This window comes from Dendropsophus ebraccatus, chromosome 7 (genome assembly GCF_027789765.1).
Source record: "Dendropsophus ebraccatus isolate aDenEbr1 chromosome 7, aDenEbr1.pat, whole genome shotgun sequence".
In the NCBI taxonomy this organism is placed as follows: Eukaryota; Metazoa; Chordata; class Amphibia; order Anura; family Hylidae; genus Dendropsophus; species Dendropsophus ebraccatus.
This window is the reverse complement of record NC_091460.1, coordinates 45,038,474-45,060,325: the sequence shown is the minus strand read 5'-3', so window position 1 is coordinate 45,060,325 and position 21,852 is coordinate 45,038,474. Positions and strand designations below refer to the sequence as shown.

The 21,852-nt window shown below is 41.4% G+C and overlaps 1 protein-coding gene across 1 annotated transcript; it reads right to left on the bottom strand.

Annotated features, from left to right (window-relative positions):
* Nucleotides 1-5,887: 5,887 nt before the first annotated feature.
* On the bottom strand, nt 5,888-20,952 carry LOC138796776 (ADP-ribosyl cyclase/cyclic ADP-ribose hydrolase 1-like). Its single transcript, XM_069976463.1, has 8 exons — nt 20,412-20,952; nt 19,121-19,250; nt 18,012-18,147; nt 16,803-16,885; nt 15,507-15,583; nt 9,677-9,769; nt 8,780-8,866; nt 5,888-7,179 (listed from the first exon to the last, which is right to left on the bottom strand). Exons 1-8 carry the CDS (start codon nt 20,639-20,641, stop codon nt 7,110-7,112), a joined length of 906 nt encoding a protein of 301 aa, XP_069832564.1. The 5' UTR covers nt 20,642-20,952; the 3' UTR covers nt 5,888-7,109.
* Between the last annotated feature and the right edge of the window lie 900 nt (nt 20,953-21,852).

Genomic DNA, 21,852 nt, shown 5'->3' with positions numbered 1-21,852 from the left:
GTAAGGGTGAGTAGTCTCTGGTATTAGGGCCAGTTTTGTACCTTCTATTCCATCAGTTTCAACTTCAGACTGAATTTCATCATTTACTTGTGCCATTCTCCATTTCCATCATCATTCAATTTCTGTTATCTATTGGTGAGTTCCTTTTCTTATTATTTGGTATTTGCTTGCATTAATACAGGCTTTCAAATATTTGTTCACATGATTGTTACGCAGTTCAGCCCTACTAAAAGTCCTGAGGGTATCTGAGTACTGGAGCCCACAGTTATGGCTGGGCAGGGGAAATCGCTATAGGTAAAGTCCAGTTCTGCAATCCTGTGACCAACTGATGATGTAAAAAATGTGCAGTAATAAATGTGCAATAAATGAAAGTAATAACAGTTACATTACTATGTGTGAAAGGCCAAGAGGAGGCATAGGATTATTGTCCGCACACAGCAGAGATATATGATAGAGTTAAAGATACAGTGGTCAATGCCAAATAAAACATATTAGTTTTCTGGCACATAGACAGGCAAAATGTTCACCAGCCACATGTAAGCCACAAGTACGTCTCTACAAGGTTTACACAATACGCAGCAAAAGCACTGACATTAAGAGTCTAGTAATATCACACGCTGCATGATTTAGCTTGTCACAAGAGTTACAAGGAGTCTTACTTCCAGGGTTTTACAAGTATCATCATTTATAAGGACTGACTGCAAATGTAATCCACACAGAACATGAACTGGGATGAACTGAACACGGTTATATTTTCAGGAACATGCAGATTCTTTATTCATGTCTAGAGATGAGCGTAACTCCAGCATGCTCCAGTCAGATCATGCGGCATTTGATTACTGGTGGTAGAAAAAGTTGGATTCAGCCCTGGAGAGTTTTTAGGATGGGTACAGCCATAGGCCATGTTCACACATTGTATGACAACGGCTGTTTTGTGACCTGGCCGGGTCACAGAACGGCAGGTGTCAGAAAAGATCATTCCTTCCGTTACTGCAGTACCGGCCGGATGATCTTCACTGCAGTTGAATATAGATGCGGGCACATCCGTATGCGCCCACATCTGAATTCGCCGCTGCACTCAATGGAGCGTGCAGCTGGAGCCGGACGCTCCATAGTGTGCACTGACAGGTTTTCTGTGGCCGCTATTCTTTAAAAACGGTCAGGTTTTTGCGGTGCAGCTAGGGATACTATGTGTGTACACTCCGGCCATGATTCCCTTGGCCTGCAGCACAATGGGGGTAAAGGATTAATCACAGCCGTGTTGCAAATCGGCAACAAGAGCCGTGATTAATAATTTACTTACGTTGTGTGAACATAGCCATAGAGTGTATCCATGTTTCCCCATCCAGGGAGCTGCGGACAATCCTCAGATTGTCCGGGTCACCCATTGAAGAGGGCAGAGGGCTGCTGCTTCTATAGCACGGACCGACAGACAGCAGACTGTCGCTGTTGTGATAATTTTGATTCAACACGTTGAACCGTGTAATGGGTCATGCCATTTAACATGGCCTATTATTCCAAACAATTATTGGCCGACAATCAGCCAAGGATGGCTGATAATTATTTGATGTATTAGGGCCTTAAGATAAACCTTATGCTTCATTTACCTGGAACGATTATCGTGCGAATTTGCACGATAACGATCGAATTTAAATGATAATCGTACGTGTAAACACAGCGAATGATCAAGCTACAAACGAGAAATCGTTCATTTTGATCTTTGAACAAGTTCTCAAATCGTCGTTGGTAGTTCGCAAAAAATTCGCAGATCGTTCCGTGTAAACAGTCGTTCACCGATTTAACCTACAGTATGTGCGAGATAGGCTAAAGCGATCGCAAAACGATTTTTCCATACACTATATCGTTTTGTCTAAACGCTGATCGTTACAAAAAAAAAATGCTATTTCAAAATTGTTAATCGTACGATTGGGCGAATTATCGCTACATGTAAAGCCAGCATTAGAATGGTACCTTATTTAGTGGGGTTGGGGGGAGATACAGTATATAATGGTGTCCATTTCCCCCCTCTTGGAAAGCTCATATACTAGTCAGGGGAGAAGGTGACCCACGTCAGTAGATTTTGTAAAAGTGCTGACAGCGACGTAGAGTGGGCAGCCCGAGAACCAAAAGCTGTGGCGCGGAAAGACAGGTAAGTATATAGCACTGTAATGTCCCCTGCAGGCAGCAGCATAAACTAATAGTTTATCCCATACAACCCTTGTAAGTCAATGGGCCCTCTGCAGGTATGCCAAGATACAATATAACCTTATATATATATATATATATATATATATATACCTTTTTGCCAGCATCCCAACACACAGTAAATCATATGACAGCAAAACTTGGCACACCAATTCACTTGCTCAAAGTGAATTTGTTGGAAAGCAATCCATTGAATTGCTTTCCAAAATGCAGTATACCAGTGAGGTACAACCCAAATGTGGTGTTAACCTACAATTGTACACAGTTTCCAAACCCATGCATGCTATCTAGAAATGGAAAGAATATCCAGTCCATTACCACTAAACATAAAAGGGGAAATTCATCACAACTGGTATAAAGGATTGCTTTACAGCAACGTCTGGACTATTAGATGAGTTCGGTGGCTTTAGATCGCTCCTCTGCTTTTGTTCTGCTCTAGTTTTGATAATTCTTCTTTGTCATTTTGGATGGTAGTTATCCTAAATGTGACTGTCACATCACAGGCCTGGGTTACAGTACTGGTTATGATGTATCACTCACTTATTATGTATCACTTACTTACAGTTACAGTATTAGTGACAGTCAGGTTAGGATACATGTTGGTACATACAGATATCTATTGCTTCCTGAACTCCTTGATATTTTCTCATTACAGTGATCGGCTGCAAGAAGCAAAGAGTGTGTACAGGTGTCTACATGGGCAGCATGGACAGGCTGTCTACAGGTATAAAACACCAGACCTTATTACATCTGCTGTAAGCTGGTATTTCAGCACCCCCATCATGGACAGCATGCCCACAGTGCCATCATATAAGAGACAATAAGGCAGGGGTAGGAAACCTTGTCTCTCCAGCCGTTGCAAAACTACAACTCCCATCATGCCTGGACAGCCATTTGGCTGTCCAGGCATGATGAGAGTTGTAGTTTTGCAGCAGCTGGAGAGCCAAGGTTTCCTACCCCTGCTATAAGGTAAGACCTGTAAAGACAGCAAGCCATGCTCTTGCATTAGTAGAGAACAGTGTATCACTGGATTTGGGGCGAGGGGTGAGGGGGACAAGGTGTCGTTATATGCTGACGACATGCTCTTGTTCCTTTGTGACCCTGTGATGGCCATCCCGAGAGTTGTAGACCTAATACAAAATGTGGGGCAATACTCTGGACTAAAGATAAATTGGAAAAAATCAGTTCTAATGCGTGGGTTTAGAAGGGGATCTGTCTTTCCCGCAGTTGGTGGTTTTGAGTCCAGGAGACTCTTTCAGATACCTGGGGATCCAGGTGTCTCGGGACATTTCGGCCTTTGGTGGTCCTCTGATAAGGGAGACTGAGAAAAAGGTGGCGGTGTGGTTGGTCCTGCTGAAGACCGTATGTCTCCCTAAATTTTTATATATCGTTGGGGCCTCCCCTGTTTGGGTAGAAAAGAAAGACTTTAAAAAGATCAGTTCTGTTCTGAATTTTTTTATTTGGGGGCATAAGCGTGTTAGAATTAGGCTGTAGTTATTGTCTGCCCCCGAGATAAAGGAGGCCTCGGCCTCCCGTCAATGGAATTATATTTTCTGGCTTCCCAGGCTTTCTGGCTCCTGGAGTGGAGGGACAGCTTTTTCTATTCCTACCTGCGAGAGGATATAAGAGACGCACAGTTGGATACTTTTCAGTTGTTGGATGCGGGATGTTTTAAGGATAGATCGAGATCTGAATGGCCTATGGTGCACGCCCTAGTAAATACCTGGGGTGAAATAAGGAGGGTGTTGCACTCTAGAGGTTTTTTTTAGCTTTTCCCCCTTCTGGGATCATAGTCAGTTGGGGGAGGTCAGAAAACTGGAAGTAGCACACGAGTTCTTGGGCCATGGGGTCCGTTTATTAACTGATGTGGTTGTGGCAGGAAAGGTTAAGACATGGGATCAGTTTAAGGTGGACTTTGGCCTTCATGAGTCCCAATGGTTTAGCTTTCTGAAGCTGTCTAATGCTCTAAGGATCGATCTGAGATGTTCAGATTATAAACATACAGTTAGGGTACTATTACACGGAACGATAATCGGCAGAATTGGCCCGATTCGGCCGATTATCGCTCCGTGTAATAAATGCAACGATCAGCCGATGACAACGATCATCGGCTGATCATTGATATAGTTTAGTCCCTATTTTTGTTACCGCGTACCGCTGCGTGTAATAGCGGTGCGTGGCCGGCGACTAACGATATACATTGCCCAGTGGGGGAGTGGGGGATATGGAACATATGTTGTGGTCCTGTTCTAGTCTTAATTCATATTGGTTGGGGGTGATAGAAAAAATAAATGCTGCCATGGGGCTATCTTTGGATGAAGATATTCGATTGATCATTTTAGGAGATACTTCCAGATTAAAGTCAAGAATTTCGGGGAAGCAGTGTAAAAGACTGTTGAGAATGCTTTTCTGTGCTAAATTGCTCATTATGAGAAAATGGATATCTGCCCACCCCCCTGGCCTGGTGGAATGGGAACACGCGGTGAAACTATATGAATGTGACAAGGGATAAGGGTACAAGAAACAGGTCTTGGGCTTTAAGGGTCTCTTTTTCTTCTCTCTTTTTTTTTTTTTTCTCTCGCTTCCGCGTGCTGGGGTCGGGGGAGGGTTTAGGGGTAGATAAGGGGGGGGGGTTATTGTTATATTTCAGTACTTTATAATAAAAAAAATTATACACAAAAGAAAAAAAAAAGAGAACAGTGTATGTACGGCTGATTCCAAAGAAGAAAGCCTGTGGGTTAAAAGCTGAGTATAATCTTGGGGATTTTTTTTAACATAAAATCTGCATCCAATTCTATGGATTTGATGCTAAGGATTTTACTATAATTTTAAGCTGTATCCGGCGAATGAAAGAAGAATAAAGTGAATATTAGCGTCTTAACCCACTATGCCCTACCAGCTCCATAGCACTGTATTGAGCAGCAGCTAGTTGCAGCCAATAGTTGCATGAAACAACAGGCTACTAACTGTGTATATTCTAAAATGACCTTACCATTTAAATACTGTAAATGCACATCATTGTGGTATTTCTTCATCAGTAGCCAAGCAATGCTACCAATATAGCCACACAATGTTGCTAGGCTTATCAGTAACATACAGATTGTAAGGGTCCTCTTCCCCCATGTACCAGTCTGCCATTTGCCTTCATGTAATGTGTTTTTGATCTTGTATTGTTCCTGTTTGTTACCCCTACCACTTGTATAGCGCTCTGGAATTATAAATAATAATAATAATAATAACATTACTTGGTGAAGAAATAATCGTGGTCTTGACCGTATTCTGAACGCGGCCTAAGGCTGTGTTCACTTATTGCAGTTTCATTGCAGTTCTGTATCAGCCCAACAGTACTGCAATGAAACTTCTATGTGTGAACACAGACTAATACTTTCTCTTATATAACACCTTCCAGCTGGGCGCACTACTGCTTTTCACCCATTGTCTACTGCAGAAAATCTGCAACATGTGTTCCAAGCCTAAGGGTGAATTCACACACAGCAGATTTGTTGCAGAGAGCTCTGCAGTTGCCCTATTCATCTGCAATATCAGAGGACTAGAAATGATTTTTAGTCGCTGGCATTTCTGCATTTATTTGCTGTATGTGAACACAGCCTAAATAAAGAGATAATACAATATGATTTTTATTTCACTGTCTGTAAAAAAACACAATTAAACAATAGATCAATTTCATTTAATCAGATTCATTTATTGTATCCGATCTTTGTATACCCTGGCAGGAAAATGTTCCATGTATTGCCAGTTATATAGCAGGTAGTTTACGTTGGAAATAACAGTAACATTAATACTATATAGTAAATTTGCCAGGTGTAGCCCCAGCTATGGGACAGTTATGATAGGTTGTCTCAGACATAACTAATAATAAAAATTAAAAAAACGCTAAATTCTCATCCTTTAATACTTTTCGTTCTTTATGTTTTCCTATATCACCATCTAGTGGACAAATTAAATATTGCAACATATTTATTGGTGTCCTATAAAATAAAACTCTAGCACCCTCTACTGGTACAACTGGATTATAAAAACAATCTTCCTATACATGAAAGCAGGAGAGGAATGGCTGTTACCTATCACTTCATTACCACCACTCCATCCAGTGGTTCATAGTGGTTTATTGCTAGTTCATTAACTACAAATATCACACAAAATATATACAACCTGAAGCAAAGCAACCACCTACAATCACATGTAGCCTGTACATACCGGGGTGTTTCTATCTTGAATGGCTGGAAGGGTGTTTGTTCAGGTTTTATCATGCAATCTTTTATGGCAAAACCTGGTGTGGATAATAATTGGAGAGGAAGTATATGGATGTGTTCTCATGTTCAGGTTTTTGTATGCAATTTTATAAGGAAAGCCAAGAGAAGTCTTAGGGCCCTATTACACCAACAGATTATCTGACAGACTTTTTAAGCCAAAGCCAGGAATGGGCTATTAACAGAGAATAGGTCATAGAGGAAAGACTGCGATATCCCCTCTTCTCAAATCCATTCCTGGCTTTGGCTTTAAAAAATTGTAAAAACTACATAAAAAAATTGTTATGAATTGTTATGAGACACTTACCTTCCTTAACCTGTCGTTATAAATAAGAAAAAAAAACTTTGAACATGTCAAAGGGGCATGTCAAAATTTTTAATCTTGTTGAGACCCCCACCAATCAGGAGAATGAGCTAGGAGCAGCCCACTGCATGTCCCTGCACGTCTCCATCCAGGCAGCCCCATAGACTCATAATGGAGATGCCTGGATGGAGATCGCTGCCAGCCGAGAAGTGAAATGGGCTCCTGTCTGCTTCTCCTAGCTCCTTGTTCTTCTGATTGATGGGGCTGAGACCCCAACCACTCAAAACACAGGTAAGTAATCACTATCTCACTTAACAATGGCTTATGGTTTAGTGGTAGTTGCAGCGATTGCAGGCAGCGTGGTCTGGGTTGTCAGCACATTGCAGAGCTTGGACTGGCCTGTTGGAGGAAAGAATAAGTAGGGCTTTATAGGAAACAATAGCATATTAAAAGCACAATAACTAAACCTAACCCTAAAAATTATAAGGGCAGAGATATGTAAGATAAAGTAGGCATTGTGGGAACAGGGAATTTTGTGGACTCCTTCTCGCAAATCTCATTGTCAGTAATAGTGGGACAATAGACTGCAGTCTAAGCTAGACATTTTAATTGAAGGAGAAAGGATTTCCAGGTTATTCCCACAAAATACAATGATTGCCTATCCATAGAATAGGTGAGCAATATATTATCATCACTAGTCCTCTCTTCCTCCTCATAAGCATGACCATGGTGAGGAAGAATATGAATGGAGTGGCGGTAGAGCATGCCCACTACCACCCATGCACAATGATTGACATGTATGCTCAGTCATTGTATGCAAGCTTTTTTCCTAGTCCTATCATGATTTTATCCTCTAAGACACAATACAAGCAAACTTTTAATTTTTTTTATTACATGGTTGTCTGAGGCTTTTTTTTTTAGAACATAAAAGTCAATAACAATACAAATAAACTATCTTTAAATCGACAATGGTTCAGTCCTGGGAGAAAAAAAAGTTTTTCAAGCCCAAAGTGGCTCTTAGTCATACCATGTGAAATACCTAATAGAGTAAAGGATTAGTATAATAAGGTGCAGGTCTATCACACACTAGGAGTCACTTTGGGCTTAGAGTTTTTCGATCAAACCACTATGGATTTTATCCTCAGGTTTCAGACTTTGCATTACAAGATTGCTAAATGTTTTACTTGTAAGGGATTAACAATGTCTGTACAGCTGACTAGCTGCATGATCCAATTATTGATCCATGTAATAGCCTCGGTAAGTGAGCGCCGGTCTAACAGATCAGCGTTCGCTAACATAAAAGTAGGGCCGTGTGACATGGCCATTAGACTTTAGCCGGCCATACCCACAGTTCAAGGCAAGTTTAGCTGTCAATCTAAGGTGTATGGGACCACCAAATCACTGCCCGACCCCTTTGTTTAGGGAGAGTTAAGCCGCAGTCAGAGCTCTCTGGCTGCAGCTTACCCCTCCCCACAGAGAACACAGAAACATCCAGCACGGGAAGAACAGGTGGTGGGCAGGAGAGAGAACTGACGGTGTATGGGACCTTTGCACATTACTTTATAGAGCGCTTAGAGGCCACAGTTACTATTGACTGTGGTATCCAAGGAGTCTATGAATTTTCTATAAGTCTACACCGCTTGCTCTGCTCCCGGGGCAGAAATGAACAGAAACAGAACTCAACTAAGCGTTTCTGCCTCCTTTTACTGATCTGTGATGGTCTTAGCAAACAGACACCCCCCCCACACACACACACACACACCTGTCCTAGCTACTGATGTCTCTGTGACCTATGTTATTAACCCTTTAAGGCAGGTTTTCACTGCAGAAGCATTCCCACAGCTCCTTTAGCCCACATCACTCTCTTTATTGTACATGTACAGTGTGCAGCACCAAGGGGTTGAGTAGGTGTTAACATGGCAAGAATGAAAGAAATCACAGAACCCTATATACTTGAGCTAATACTTGGCACTAATACTTTACTAGTGTGAATACTTACCTGTAGTTGTCAATGCAGGAATACTTCAGATTGTGCTCTTCAATGTATTGCTTTAGCTCTAATAAGGACTTACTGTCACAGGAGTTTCTGAAATAAAAGAGTCACATTTACTGTTTAGAAGTAACTAATACACAGGAGACTTCTAGACAAAAAAAGGTATGCTATACTAAAGCATCTGGTTTACTATACACAGAGGCCCAAATTTACTGTGTCTGAATTATGGGTGAGTATAAGGTGTATGGGGCTCTCCCGATGCTCCAACAGATGATGTTGGTGCAGATAGGGGTCAGGCATGATGGAAAAATTACTGCACTTTGTTCTGGGAGAGATAAGCCACAGTCAGAGCAGTCTGGCTGCGATATATCTTATAGAGAACACAGAAATGCTCAGTCGTGCTGAACCTTCCTGTGTATGGGGAGGATGGGAGAGACGATGGCCGAACAATCAGTTATTAAAGGTGTATGACTGCCCTTACTATCAGCAGGTTAGAAGAGTCTAACCTGCTGATAGCCCCCTAATGCGCATGTGGAGCCAAGGAGGAAGGTATGTGTCTTACCTTCCTCCTTGGCACTGTTCTCGTGCAGTTAGGAGTGGAATCCATGGCCCTGAGCACCATTAGGATCACTGCCCCACCCCCATCACTCCGGCCCGGTCCCCTCCTTCCGCTCCTGATAATTAAAGGAGCGGGTGGGCCAGATCGGCACGATGGGGGCGGGGTATTGCTCCTAACGGTCCCCTGGGCTGTGGATTCAACTCCTAACTGCATGGGAACAGTGCCGAGAAGGAAGGTAAGACACATAGCTTCCTTCTCGGTGCCCGTGCGCATTAGGAGGCTATCAGCAGGTTAGATCCGTCTAACCTGCTGATAGTTCCCCTTGAAATCTAGTAAATATTTACTTGTCCTCTCCTTGAATGTCGTCGATTACCCAAAGCTTGACTTCAGAGACTCGGGCTGGATCCATGTTGGGGATTTCCACAGTTCTTAGGATACTGGAAGATGAAAGACGTGTTGATACTGATGCTTCTCGGCATCAACTTGATATCAACTCATTGTATGAATAATCAGACCCATTGACAAAACTCATCACAAGCAATTCATATTCTGAAGGTAAGTCCACAAATAGCAGCCATGGTTATGAATACTAAACCATATGATAGCATTATTTGTGCCCACATCATGGCTACACCTCATGGTATGTCCTTTGAATTCTGTGTTTCCCATTATTATTCTTAGGCCCTAGACTGGACTCTTACATGTAGTGTTTTATGCATTTTTTTTTTTACCAAAAGCAGAAATAGATTCAAAAAAGTAGTCACATAAGGGAAAGACTGATATATCGCCTCTCTTTTTGTATTCACTATTGTTTGGTTCCACTTCTAATATACCTTGTCTACATAAGCCGTCAAAGGGAGTATTTCTAGCTACTGTATAACTTGTATGTGGCATCTTTCACGATTTTTCCCCTATCGATCCTTCATCCCTAATTTTATTTTTATTTTCAGTTTGTCCTTGCACAAACCCCTATGTCTCGATACATAACTTAAGAAGTAGCAGCAGATTGGAAGACATTATAGAGCAGTACTAGACAATCTAATTTGTGAATCATTCCCTGGCGTTAGATTTAAGACAGGGATTACTTTACAAAAATGCAGAAATAAAATAGTATCCAACGCATATACTGTGTGGAGCCCTAGCAGTATTATGTAATTGTCAGCAGTATATATTGCGATAAAAGATACAAGACGTAGTACCTATTCGCTATGCTGGAAAAAATCTACTTGCGACCAGTGGAGCCTGCGGCTGGTAAATGTTCTCTGCTGTTGGCTAGATTCAGCAACGCTTCCAGATACTAAACGTTCATAGCTGAGGTGTCCCAGTCGGTGGTGCACTCAGGGGCGGATTAATTTTGCCATAGGCCCCGGGCTGTTCACCAAGCCTGGGCCCCCCCACCCCACTGTAACTATGGCAGCACTAGCCTGGCGTTAATAGTACAGGATAGATAATGTCATGATGTCCTGATTTGTGCAAAATTGCCATAAAAAAACTGTGATTTTATGCAAATCATGGCGGAAGTGTAACCAGGAGACAGTACACCATTGAAAGTATAAGTCTTTTTGGGTGGTCATGGGCCCTCCAGGAGCTCAGGGCCCCGGGCTGCCGCCCGGAACGCCCCTATTATAATCCACTACTGGGTGCACTCCATTAATGCTGTGCAGGGATTCCCCGCATGGATTGCCTGGGGATCAGTGACGTCACGGCCAATACTACGGATCTTCGTGTTGAACTCAGGTACCAATGCGTTTCAACAGCTTGATACGCCTGTTCTCGTCAGGGTTGTGGTTCTCCCCTTCTTATAGGTAATCCAGGTAGACATCAGTAAAGGATTTTTGCCCTTTATGTTTAGTTTAGAACGCTTTCTTACAGTTTTCATTCAAACTGATGTTTATTTGCTTATGTCTTGGTGTCAAGGAAACGTGCGCCAGGTCTGAGCTGGCATAAGTTTTACTCTGGTGCGCACGGATTTATGTAGAGGCCGTGCACCTCTACATAAATCTGTGAAGCAACAGCGCTGTAGGGACATTTTTAAGCCTGGCGCAAAAAATGCCGGACTTAAAGGGGTAGTGCGGCAGTAAAGAATTATTCACAGACCAACACACATTATAAAGTTATACAACTTTGTAATGTATGTTATGTCTGTGAATGGCCCCCTTCCCCGTGTCCCACCCCCCCCACCCGTATACCCGGAAGTGTGGTGTGCTATACTCACCTGTCACGTGCCGACACAAGTCTCCGATCCTCAGCGAGTGACGTCTTCTTCGGGCGGCCGGCGAACAGCTCCGTCTGTTCCGAATGCCGGCCGCCCTCTGTAGCGTCATCCGATGCTCAGCCGCGATTGGCTGAGCATAACTGTGCTCAGCCAATCGCAGCTGAGCACAGTTGTGACGCGGCGGAGGGGGGACGGGCGGCAGCGACTCGGCCGTCCGTCCGAAGATGACATTTGGCACAAGATGGCGGACGGCCCTCGACACGGATCAGGTAATGTATAATGCACCAACACTTCCGGGTACACGGGTGGGGGTGGTGGGACACGGGGAACGGGGCGATTCACAGACATAACATATATTACAAAGTTGTATAACTTTGTAATGTGTGTTATTCTGTGAATAATTTCTGAGCGCCGCACTACCCCTTTAATAAATGTCCCCCTATAGGTAGGAAACTGTGTATTGCTACACGACTGTATAGTCAATGTCTATTTATTTAGCACTGCATGTGCAGGACTATATATTGTTACAAACTGTATAGCTAATCTCCATTTACTTGTCGCTATGAGTTCGGAATCATGTATTCCATGGCACTATGTTGGCGCTACAAGTTCGGAACTGCATAGCGTTCCAGGACTACATTGCGATCACCTATTACTTTAGCGCTGCAGGTTCGGACCGTTTATTTTGTAAATCTATGTTTCCATGATGTTGGGCATCATAGTTTCTCCATCTCTGAGTCCCAAGCTAGGAGCTTATTGTTTTTTGTATATGTGTCTGAATATTTCCAAGTAAACTCGCGACTTTAAAATCGTGTGTTCACTCAGAACATAGTCATTGCCTTCTTTGCAATAATATTTAATTGGTTTATTGGAACTATCAGCCCTCCCTGGATTGACACTTCATGTGAGTATCTCTCTATTATTGTTACATAAATACATTGAGCGTGGCTGTCATGTATAAACATTACAATTCTACTTGACTCTTAAGAGAAAATATTGGTTGTCTCTATGTTTTCTGATTTAATGACACCCGTTAAGTTGCCAGAGTTTGTTTGTCAAGGTTTATAACATTATTTTAACACAATATTTTATGTACATAAACTTGGCCTATTAACAAGTGTTTTCTATAGTATGAATTTTCAGTATTTTGAGTCTTGTTAGCTGAGTAGTATTCTTATGTATATTGGAGGTATAAATTGTGTGTTTTATATGTTGCAGATAATTGCAACACATAAAAAAACACATAAAACACACAATTTATACCTCCAATATACATAAGAATACTACTCAGCTAACAAGACTCAAAATACTGAAAATTCATACTATAGAAAACACTTGTTAATAGACCAAGTTTATGTACGTAAAATATTGTGTTAAAATAATGTTATAAACCTGGACAAACAACGTGATAAAAACCCTGGCAACTTAATGGGTGTCATTAAATCAGAAGACGTAGAGGCAACCAATATTTTCTCTTAAGAGATACATTGCGGGGACTTTATGAGTCGAATAGAATTGTAATGTTTATACATTAGAGTTGATACATGGTGACAGCCACGCTCTATGTATCTATTTGCACACACAGTAACCGTAATAGAGAGATACTCACATGAAGTGTCACAAGGTAGTCAGTGACAATGTTCTGAGTGAACACGCGATTTTATAGCCGCACCTTTACTAGGAAATACTCAGACATATATACAAAAAAAAAAAAAAAACAATCAGCCCCTAGCTTGGACGTTTATGGACGTTTAGTATCTGGAAGCGTTGCTGAATCTAGTCAACATACAGTAGAGAACATTTACCAGCCGCAGGCTCCACTGGTTGCAAGGCGATTTGTTCCAGCATAGCGAACAGGTACTACGTCTTATATCTTTTTTTCACAATACATACTGCTGACAATTATATAATACTGCCGAGTCTGCGGCTCCACACAGTATATGTGCTGGATACTATTATATTTCTGCATTTTCGAATACCTTATTTGTAAGAGTCACCTTATCACTATCTTCAGTAGCAAAAAGTGCAGCGTTAGTGAGTTAGTCAATAACTTCTATGAATGTAGGGGGAGATTTATCAAACAAGGTGTAAAGTGAAACTGGCTCAGTTGCCCCTAGTAACCAATCAGATTCCACCTTTCGTTTTACAGAGTCTGTGAGGAAAGAAAAGTGGAATCTGATTGGTTGCTAGGGGCAACTGAGCCAGTTTGACTTTACACCATGTTTGATAAATCTCCCCCATAGGGTTTACTTTACGATTGTGCCTTCCGCGGCACAGATATGCCGGCATCCTGTCAAAATTGCGTGCCGATGTATCTGTGCACAGACTGGCACGGACCCCATTTACTTCTATGGCCTAAATGTTGTCAGCCATATCAGTTTTCACTCTGACTCAAAAGCATGGTTTGCTACTTTTGAATGAAATCTTTTATATACTAGGGTCCTTGTAGTAAATGGGGTCCATGCCAGTCCATGCTCAGATACATCAGCACCAGATTATGACAGGGCTCTGGCGTATCTGTGCCTTGGAAAGAACAGTCATGTGCCTGAGGAGGGAGACATTACCCCTCTGAAATGTCCGCAGCTGAGCGGCATGTCTGAAGGAGTCAGCTGTGAGACCTAGGGCCCTATTATGGTGTGTTTACACAGACAGATTTATCTGACAGATTTTTGAAGCCAAAGCCAGGAACAGACTATAAACAGGGAACAGGTCATAAAGGAAAGACTGAGATTTCTTCTCTTTTCAAATCCATTCCTGGCTTTGGCTTCCAAAATCTGTTAGATAAATCTGCCTGTGTAAACGCACCATTACACAGACCGGCAGTGTGGACAGGTGAAGTATTAACTGTTTGGGCAAGGGCTGCACAGACATCTTTAACGATGTCCGTGCAGCCCTTGCCAAACCATTATCGGGACATGTAAAAGGCTTAGTAAACGAGTGCCAATCTGTGCTCGTTTCCCGTAATGATCAGGCCTATATCGGCCCGTGTAATAGGACCCTTACTTCTACACTGTACCACAGGAAATAAAAAACATTCTTCCAGTGAAGATCTGGAGTGATAAAAAGAACTATTCTTTGGAAATGTACAGTGGTAAGTGGTTTATAAGCACATAGGGGGAGATTTATCAAAGGGTGTAAAATTTAGACTGGTGCAAACTGCCCACAGCAACCAATCACAGCTCCTCTTTCCTTTCAGCACTGCCTAAAGCTGAGCTGTGATTGGTTGCTGTGGGCAGTTTGCACCAGTCTAAATTTTACACCCTTTGATAAATCTCCCCCATAATGTTCTACACCCTATGTATAAAGAGTTTTACTCCTATATATTTAAAGGTTAAAATCGAAGGCCAAAATCAGCAGCATTTCCACAAGAAAAAGAGCACGCTATAGATTTTCACTTTTTCACATAAAAAAGTTCTCCAACATATTTCGAAAACCCCATCGACATTAGTGTACTGTACATTGGAACTGATCTCCTGCAAATCTGCTGTATGTATAAATAAATGTTTTTAAATCAACTGGTGTCAGCAAGTTATACAGAATTGTAAATCTTCCAGTATTTATCAGCTGCTGTATGTCCTGTGGAAAGAGGCAGTAGAGGTTTTCTATGGGGATTTCCTACTGCTCTGGACAGTTCCTGACATGGACAGAGGTGGCAGCAGAGAGCACTGTGTCAGACTGGAAAGAATACACCACTTCCTGCAGCACATACAGTAGCTGATAAATACTGGAAGACTTGAGATTTTTAAATAGAATTAATTTACAAATCTGTATAACTTCCTGACACCAGTTGACCTTAAAAAAACATGTGAATGTGTAGATCAGTATTCATATCACATTTTCTTTTTTATTGATTTTCTTCATTACAGTGTTAGTTAATGGGATCCTGCCTGTATAATTGCTACGTATACCCTGACCTTTATATTTATATTTCATACTGCAGAGATAAAGCTGTACAATACCTTTCTTTCCTGGCGATATCACCATCTGCTGAACCGTTTAACATCACATTGACTACTCCACAGGATGAGCGAGCGAACTGGGAAAACAAAGCAAACACCAGAGAGTACAGTACATACTTGTATACACACCCTACCGGGGGAATATTGTATCCTGGTATATATATATATATATATATATATATATATATATATATATATATATATATATAATAAAGATATTGACCACATCCCAGATGACTACATATTGCAGACATTGTAAAATCCCCATTTATGGGATTAAAGTAAATGACTGGAGAACAGATGTCAGATATAAAAGCTCTCCCATCCTCATATAACCAGAGCTGACTGTACATAAAATGGTGCTGTAATCAAATAACGCACCCGTTTTTTAACATACACAAAAATAAGGTCAGCTACGTTTTTGTGTGCATTATAAAAACGGATTAAAAAAAACGGATTGAAAAAGCGTAGTGTGAACCCGGCCTTACCATGTGGGGGTGCTATTGGGAATTTGAATATATGCTTCAGGGTTCTCCATTAGATTTCAGCTGACTACTTGGAATCTCAGTGTGATGAGATGTTAGACCCTTCTAAGAGTGGGTTCACACTACGGAATAGGGGCACATAATTCGCCGCAAAATTCCTCCTCTGGCGAGTGTCAAAATTCACAGTGGAATATTCGCCCCTATTCCATAGTGTGAACCCACCCTAAGGGTCCTTTTAAAACAATAGGCATTTACATGAAAAGATAAATAGCTACAAAAAGTTGTAATTAGAGTTGAGCGAACCGGGTTTGGATATGAGTCCATCCGAACCCGAACGTTCGGTATTTGATTAGCGGGGGCTGCTGAACTTGGATAAAGCTCTAAGGTTGTCTGGAAAACATGGATACAGCCAATGACTATATCCATGTTTTCCACATAGCCTTAGGGCTTTATCCAACTTCAGCAGCCACCACTAATCAAATGCCGAACGATCGGGTTCGGATGGACTCCAGCATGCTCCAGGTTCGCTCATCTCTTGTTGTAATATGTTCTTAAATAAAATTGTAACTATGATCGTAATTGCATTCTTATCTATATACTGTGAACGATGAGTTTTTACACTGAAAGGCTTGTAAGGATTAACAATGATTTTGAGGTCAGATCAAAAGATGCGATCAACAACATAGGAACAAATTTTTTATTACATTTGATCCTTGCTGCATTTACAAAAGCCTGTTAATCGCCCAATGTAAAAGGCCCTTAACAGTTTTGCATCTAAGACGTCAATAATACAGTCCTGGCTGTTACTTACTGCAGCAGATGCCATTTTCCAGAACGAGGAAATAGAGTTCTTGTCACATTCGTTCCAGGCAGGACAAGACTTAAAGTTCATTCCTAGAAAAAGATGGTAGACGGTAAATGGTAGAAAACCACATTGGATGCTATAAATCATGATCTATATACTATACACATACTGTATAATATTAGAAGTGCTACCAAAACAGCCCTTACTCTTCACGGCATGGCATCTGAAAGTGTCCTGGACGGTTGTCTTTGGTCTCTACAGTGTTTAGGTGTTAAAGTAATACGGCTATGTAGTAACTTTTCTTCTTAGGAGAATCCATTTTAATCTATATGGCTGGCCAGGTAAATCAGTATCTACCCCAGTTCAGACTCCCTGGCAGGCAGGGGGTTACAGGAAAATACTAAAACAAAGTAAACTTGCCCGTGCCAGTGCCTCCATAGCGCCGCTTCCAAGTCCCAATGATGGCCAACAGATGTTATTTTGGCTGCAATATGTAGATGTCACATACGGGGCTCTTCCAGCTGCAACGTCACAATGCAGCTGATCGATTACCTGCTCAGCCAGTCAGTGACTGGGCCAGTGTCCTGCCCCAGTCACTGATTGGCTGAGCAGGCAATCACTCAGCTAGGTACATGACGTTGCTCAAAGAGCTTACTCATCTTTTTACAGTTACATCCATTTTCTGCACTCTATATGATAGGTGCAGGAAGAAAACAGGAAGCTGAACTATCAGTGGTCAGCTTTCTATTAGAGCCAGGGCGAGGCTGTATCCTAAGTAGGTGAGTAAGCTCTGAACCCCAGGTATGAAGGATTGACCTCATCACTACCTAGATAACATTAATCTAAAACGAACTCCTTACGTGCCCTAAATCATCAGGGGTGTTTACATTAACATATTCATTGCCCTGGCCTACCATAAGTACTAAAATTAATTAGTTCATTGCTTTAAGCTACCTGGTATATTAATATTACCTCCTCCACTGCCCTAGACCAATAGGTATACGGACCCCAACCTTTCAGTGCCCTAAACCATTAGGGATATTGACCTTAACCTCTCCACTGCCCTAGACTACCAGGTTTGTTCTCAATAACCTTGTCACTGCTGTAGCCCAGAGAAATCCCACTGAATCAATGGGACAGACAGACTTTCAAGTGGAATCCGCTGCCACTGAGTTTTACTTTTCCTCCTAGTTTAGCAGATGGATAGCTGGTTACCTGGTCTCAGGGGTTTCCCGCACCACATAAGACCATTGAACAGAAAGCCCAGGAAAGTGTCTTCTAATGTGATAAAATTTTGTGTGGCTTTTGTGTAACGGTGAACAAGGTCATTGGTCCTGCTCCACAGTAGGGTCTGAAAAGACACAAAATGGTAAGGGGCTTATTATGGCTGGTTAGTATAAGTGATATATAAAGTGATGTGATATATTGCCATGTTTCACATGTGTAAGGCATGGAAAAAAAGGTTTAATTAACTTTTTTTCACACCATCGAATGGAAAAAGTATCATTGACAAAAACAACACGTTAATTGGTATCATTATAAGGCTGGGTTCACACTACGTATATTTCAGTCAGTATTGTGGTCCTCATATTGCAACCAAAACCAGGAGTAGATTAAAAACACAGAAAGGCTCTGTTCACACAATGTTGAAATTGAGTGGATGGCCGCCATTTAATGGCAAATATTTGCTGTTATTTTAAAACAACGGCTGTTATATTGAAATAATGGCCGTTATTTACTGTTATATGGCGGCCATCCACTCAATTTCACCATTGTGTGAACAGAGCCTTTCTGTGTTTTTAATCCACTCCTGGTTTTGGTTGCAATATGAGGACCACAATACTGACTGAAATATACATAGTGTGAACCCAGCCTGAGGCTATGCTGACACGACATCTTTTTTTGGCTGCTTTACAGACGGCTTTTTGGACAGTCATCAATTTTGAGACGAAAAAAGTCAAAAGTTTTTTTTTTTTTTTTAGTTTAAAGGGGTGTCCCGGGACAATTGCAATGATGGCTTTAGGAAAAGTCATTAAATCGCCACTGTCACTAGAAAAAAAAACTTTTGATAGAGACATATTGGGGGGAGATTTACCAAACTGGTGTAAAGTAGAATTGTCTTAGTTGCCCCTAGCAACAAATCAGATTCCACCTTTCATTTTTCAAAGAATCTGTGAGGAAGGAAAAGTGTAATCTGACTGGTTGCTAGGGGCAACTGAGACTTTCTACTTTACACCAGTTGGATAAATCTTCCCCATAGAGACAATCCTCTTTCAAACAATAATTTTGTTATGGAGCTGTAAAAAGAAGATGAATGTTGTCACCTTATCACACGGTATGGTCTGTGCACTGACAAGTGATAGCCGCGTGTAATCCTCTTCACTTATTTTACATGGGTCTTTCTTCTGTACTGCATCAATTAGTTCTTGCCATATATCGGTGCAGTTCTTATCCCTTCAAGGTAAAAATAAAGAGAAGTGTAGGAACTTGCTGTAGAAAACCCCAGTATACTGTATACCTATGCAAATATCAAGAGCACAAGAGCATATGACATCTGATCATTGGACTGCATTGTCACAGTTCTTAAAGGGGTTTTATGGGCAAAAGGGACTAAGAAGCCATCCACAGATACCAAACATCTCTCCCAGTTTCCTCACTATTCACGAAAGAGAACACTGCATATATAAAGAGGCAACAGAGGAAGTCCTGCACCCTGAGAAGTGGATATAATTGTATCCAATACTCTGTGAGCTAAACAGCCTGGACTACGGACTGATACAGTGTAGCCAATTAGCAGAAATCTGTCCAGCTTATGTATTCTGCTCACAAGGCCTTGCTAAGGCTGACTTTGCATGGCAGTACTTGACAATATGCACATTTTCCATGTTTTGTACCCACCCCTGGTTTTGGCGTAGAAATATTGATGCAAAATACTTAGCCAGATACTGCTGTGTGTAACCTGCCCGGGGTTGTGCTCTCCCACTCACCTAATTGATGCTTTAGTTTAGTCTAAATTGACTGTCTGGGCTTTGCCATGTGATCAGCATTACCAGGCTTCATTGCAGATGTTTTTCTTGTAATAAAAGATCAGATCAAGCCTGGTAAACACAGCCTAAGTCCACATTCACAACACGTCTATAGCGCTGTCTGCAGTCGTGGACTATCAGCTTCAGACAGCACTACAGATGTGCAATTAATTCATTCAAGATAGGGGATCACGGCACGGATCCTGGACCCAACATGGACCCCTAACACCTACTTTTAAATTTTACATATGAACATTGTTAATTAAAATCTGCAGCATATACACCATGGGGGAGATTTATCAAACATGGTGTAAAGTGAAACGGTCTCAGTTGCCCCCGGCAACCAATCAGATTCCACTTTTCATTCCTCAAAGACTCTTTGGAAAATGAAAGGTGAAATCTGATTGGTTGCTAGGGGAAACTGAGCCAGTTTCACTCTACACCATGTTTGATAAATCTCCCCCTATGTGTGAACATGCACAACAATAAACATTTTTCTTCCTCTTACAAGTCACATCTCACAAGGATCTTTTGGTTTAAAGTTAATACAATGGTCACCAGCAGCACATAATGTATTATATCTACTCACCCAGTGTCTGGATATAGAGACATGTAGTGGTAGCACCGCCCAATGACAATGTTTCTCAGGTTGGACGTTGTCCCTGCTCCTGTATATTTTTTTCCTTGGTCTTTCTGATTACTTATTGGTGCATGTCCATTGACTACAGTGGAAGCTAAAACCATCAGAGCCATCAGAGTCAGCATGCTCCCCAGCCACAGGTTTCCAATCACAGGTCTAGATGCACAGTGCCAAGACATTGCCTTGTCTTCTGCAGGACTGCTGAGTGCTGGCCTTTAGGATGTGCTACCCACTCCTCCAGTGCACACAGCCAGACGAGTCAGCCGATAGATCACTTTATAGCCTGTTTGTCCCCTCCCTCCCACTCTTGTTTGTTACAGCTCACATGCAGGTCTTTGTTAAGTTTTTGAAAGGCTGGTTCATCACGGGACGGCAAGGAATGTAGTTTCGTGAAAAGTTTTCTGCATTTACATTTTGCCACTTACAGTTTCTAAATTAATCTGTGAACACTGGCATCGAGTTGTTCCTTCTATCTCTGCTTGACAACAAAGATAAGAATAGATCATGAAACTATAAAAAATAAAAAAAAATGAACTTTGAGCCTCATAACTGAGTAGGATTAAAAAAAAAAATACGAATGAACTTTGAGGCCCATATAAAGGAATAGGATAGCTCCATATAATGGAATAGTATTTGAGGATTGGAACCTTGTGTTTGCTCCTGTGTATCTTTCCTCTTTAAGATCTATCGAAAACTGCATCAAAATTATACAATGTGAATGAGGCCATAGCAGGTCCAGAATGTCACATGAAAATCCGGAATGTTCTTTAAGTCTATCGCAGTAGCTGGAGATATTCTATTACGCACAATAATATGTAAAGAATTTTTTGCTCGGTTGTTTCGTTCCAGTCAAGTCGGCCCCACATGTAAGAAAGCTGCCGGGTCATTCGGAAGACACAGTCACTATGTTTTCTGACCTCCCCATAAATACACTCAGCTCTGACCAGCCTGTAGGGTTATTAATAGAAGAGAGAGATAGGCAGCTGCTAGACACTTCTAGTAGGTCTTCTTCTCCCAGCAAAACAATGCATCTCATATATTGAAATTATATTACCCCAAATTTACATTGGGGGGTTCCACTAAATCTAAAGGGGTTTACCAACAAAGAAAGATATTGTTCATGTATTTGGGCGGGAATAAAACAAAGAAAAAAAAACTTATACTGACCTACCGCATCTGTCCTGACAGTACCCAGCTCTAGATGAGCAGCACTTTCTGCCGCACTCGGAGACTCATATTAATAAAGTTTTTTTCTGATAAAATCTCTGTATTCTAAGTCCTTCAATTAACCCTGTAAATGTACATTTTTTAAATTTTCGTTTTTCTTTTTTTCTTCTGAAAGCAATAACTACAAAGAATATATTACCGCAGCACTCAGATATAGGTGAAA

What these genes read in the sequence shown, in the direction of transcription:
- LOC138796776 (XM_069976463.1), bottom strand. Translation starts at nt 20,641, where the DNA reads ATGTCTTGGCACTGTGCATCTAGACCTGTGATTGGAAACCTGTGGCTG. An exon ending in CGGGAAACCCCTGAGACCAG is followed by an intron (nt 16,886 to 18,011) that starts GTAACCAGCTAT and finishes ATCTTTTTCTAG; the next exon opens with GAATGAACTTTAAGTCTTGT. An exon ending in GGAAAATGGCATCTGCTGCA is followed by an intron (nt 15,584 to 16,802) that starts GTAAGTAACAGC and finishes TTGTTTTCCCAG; the next exon opens with TTCGCTCGCTCATCCTGTGG.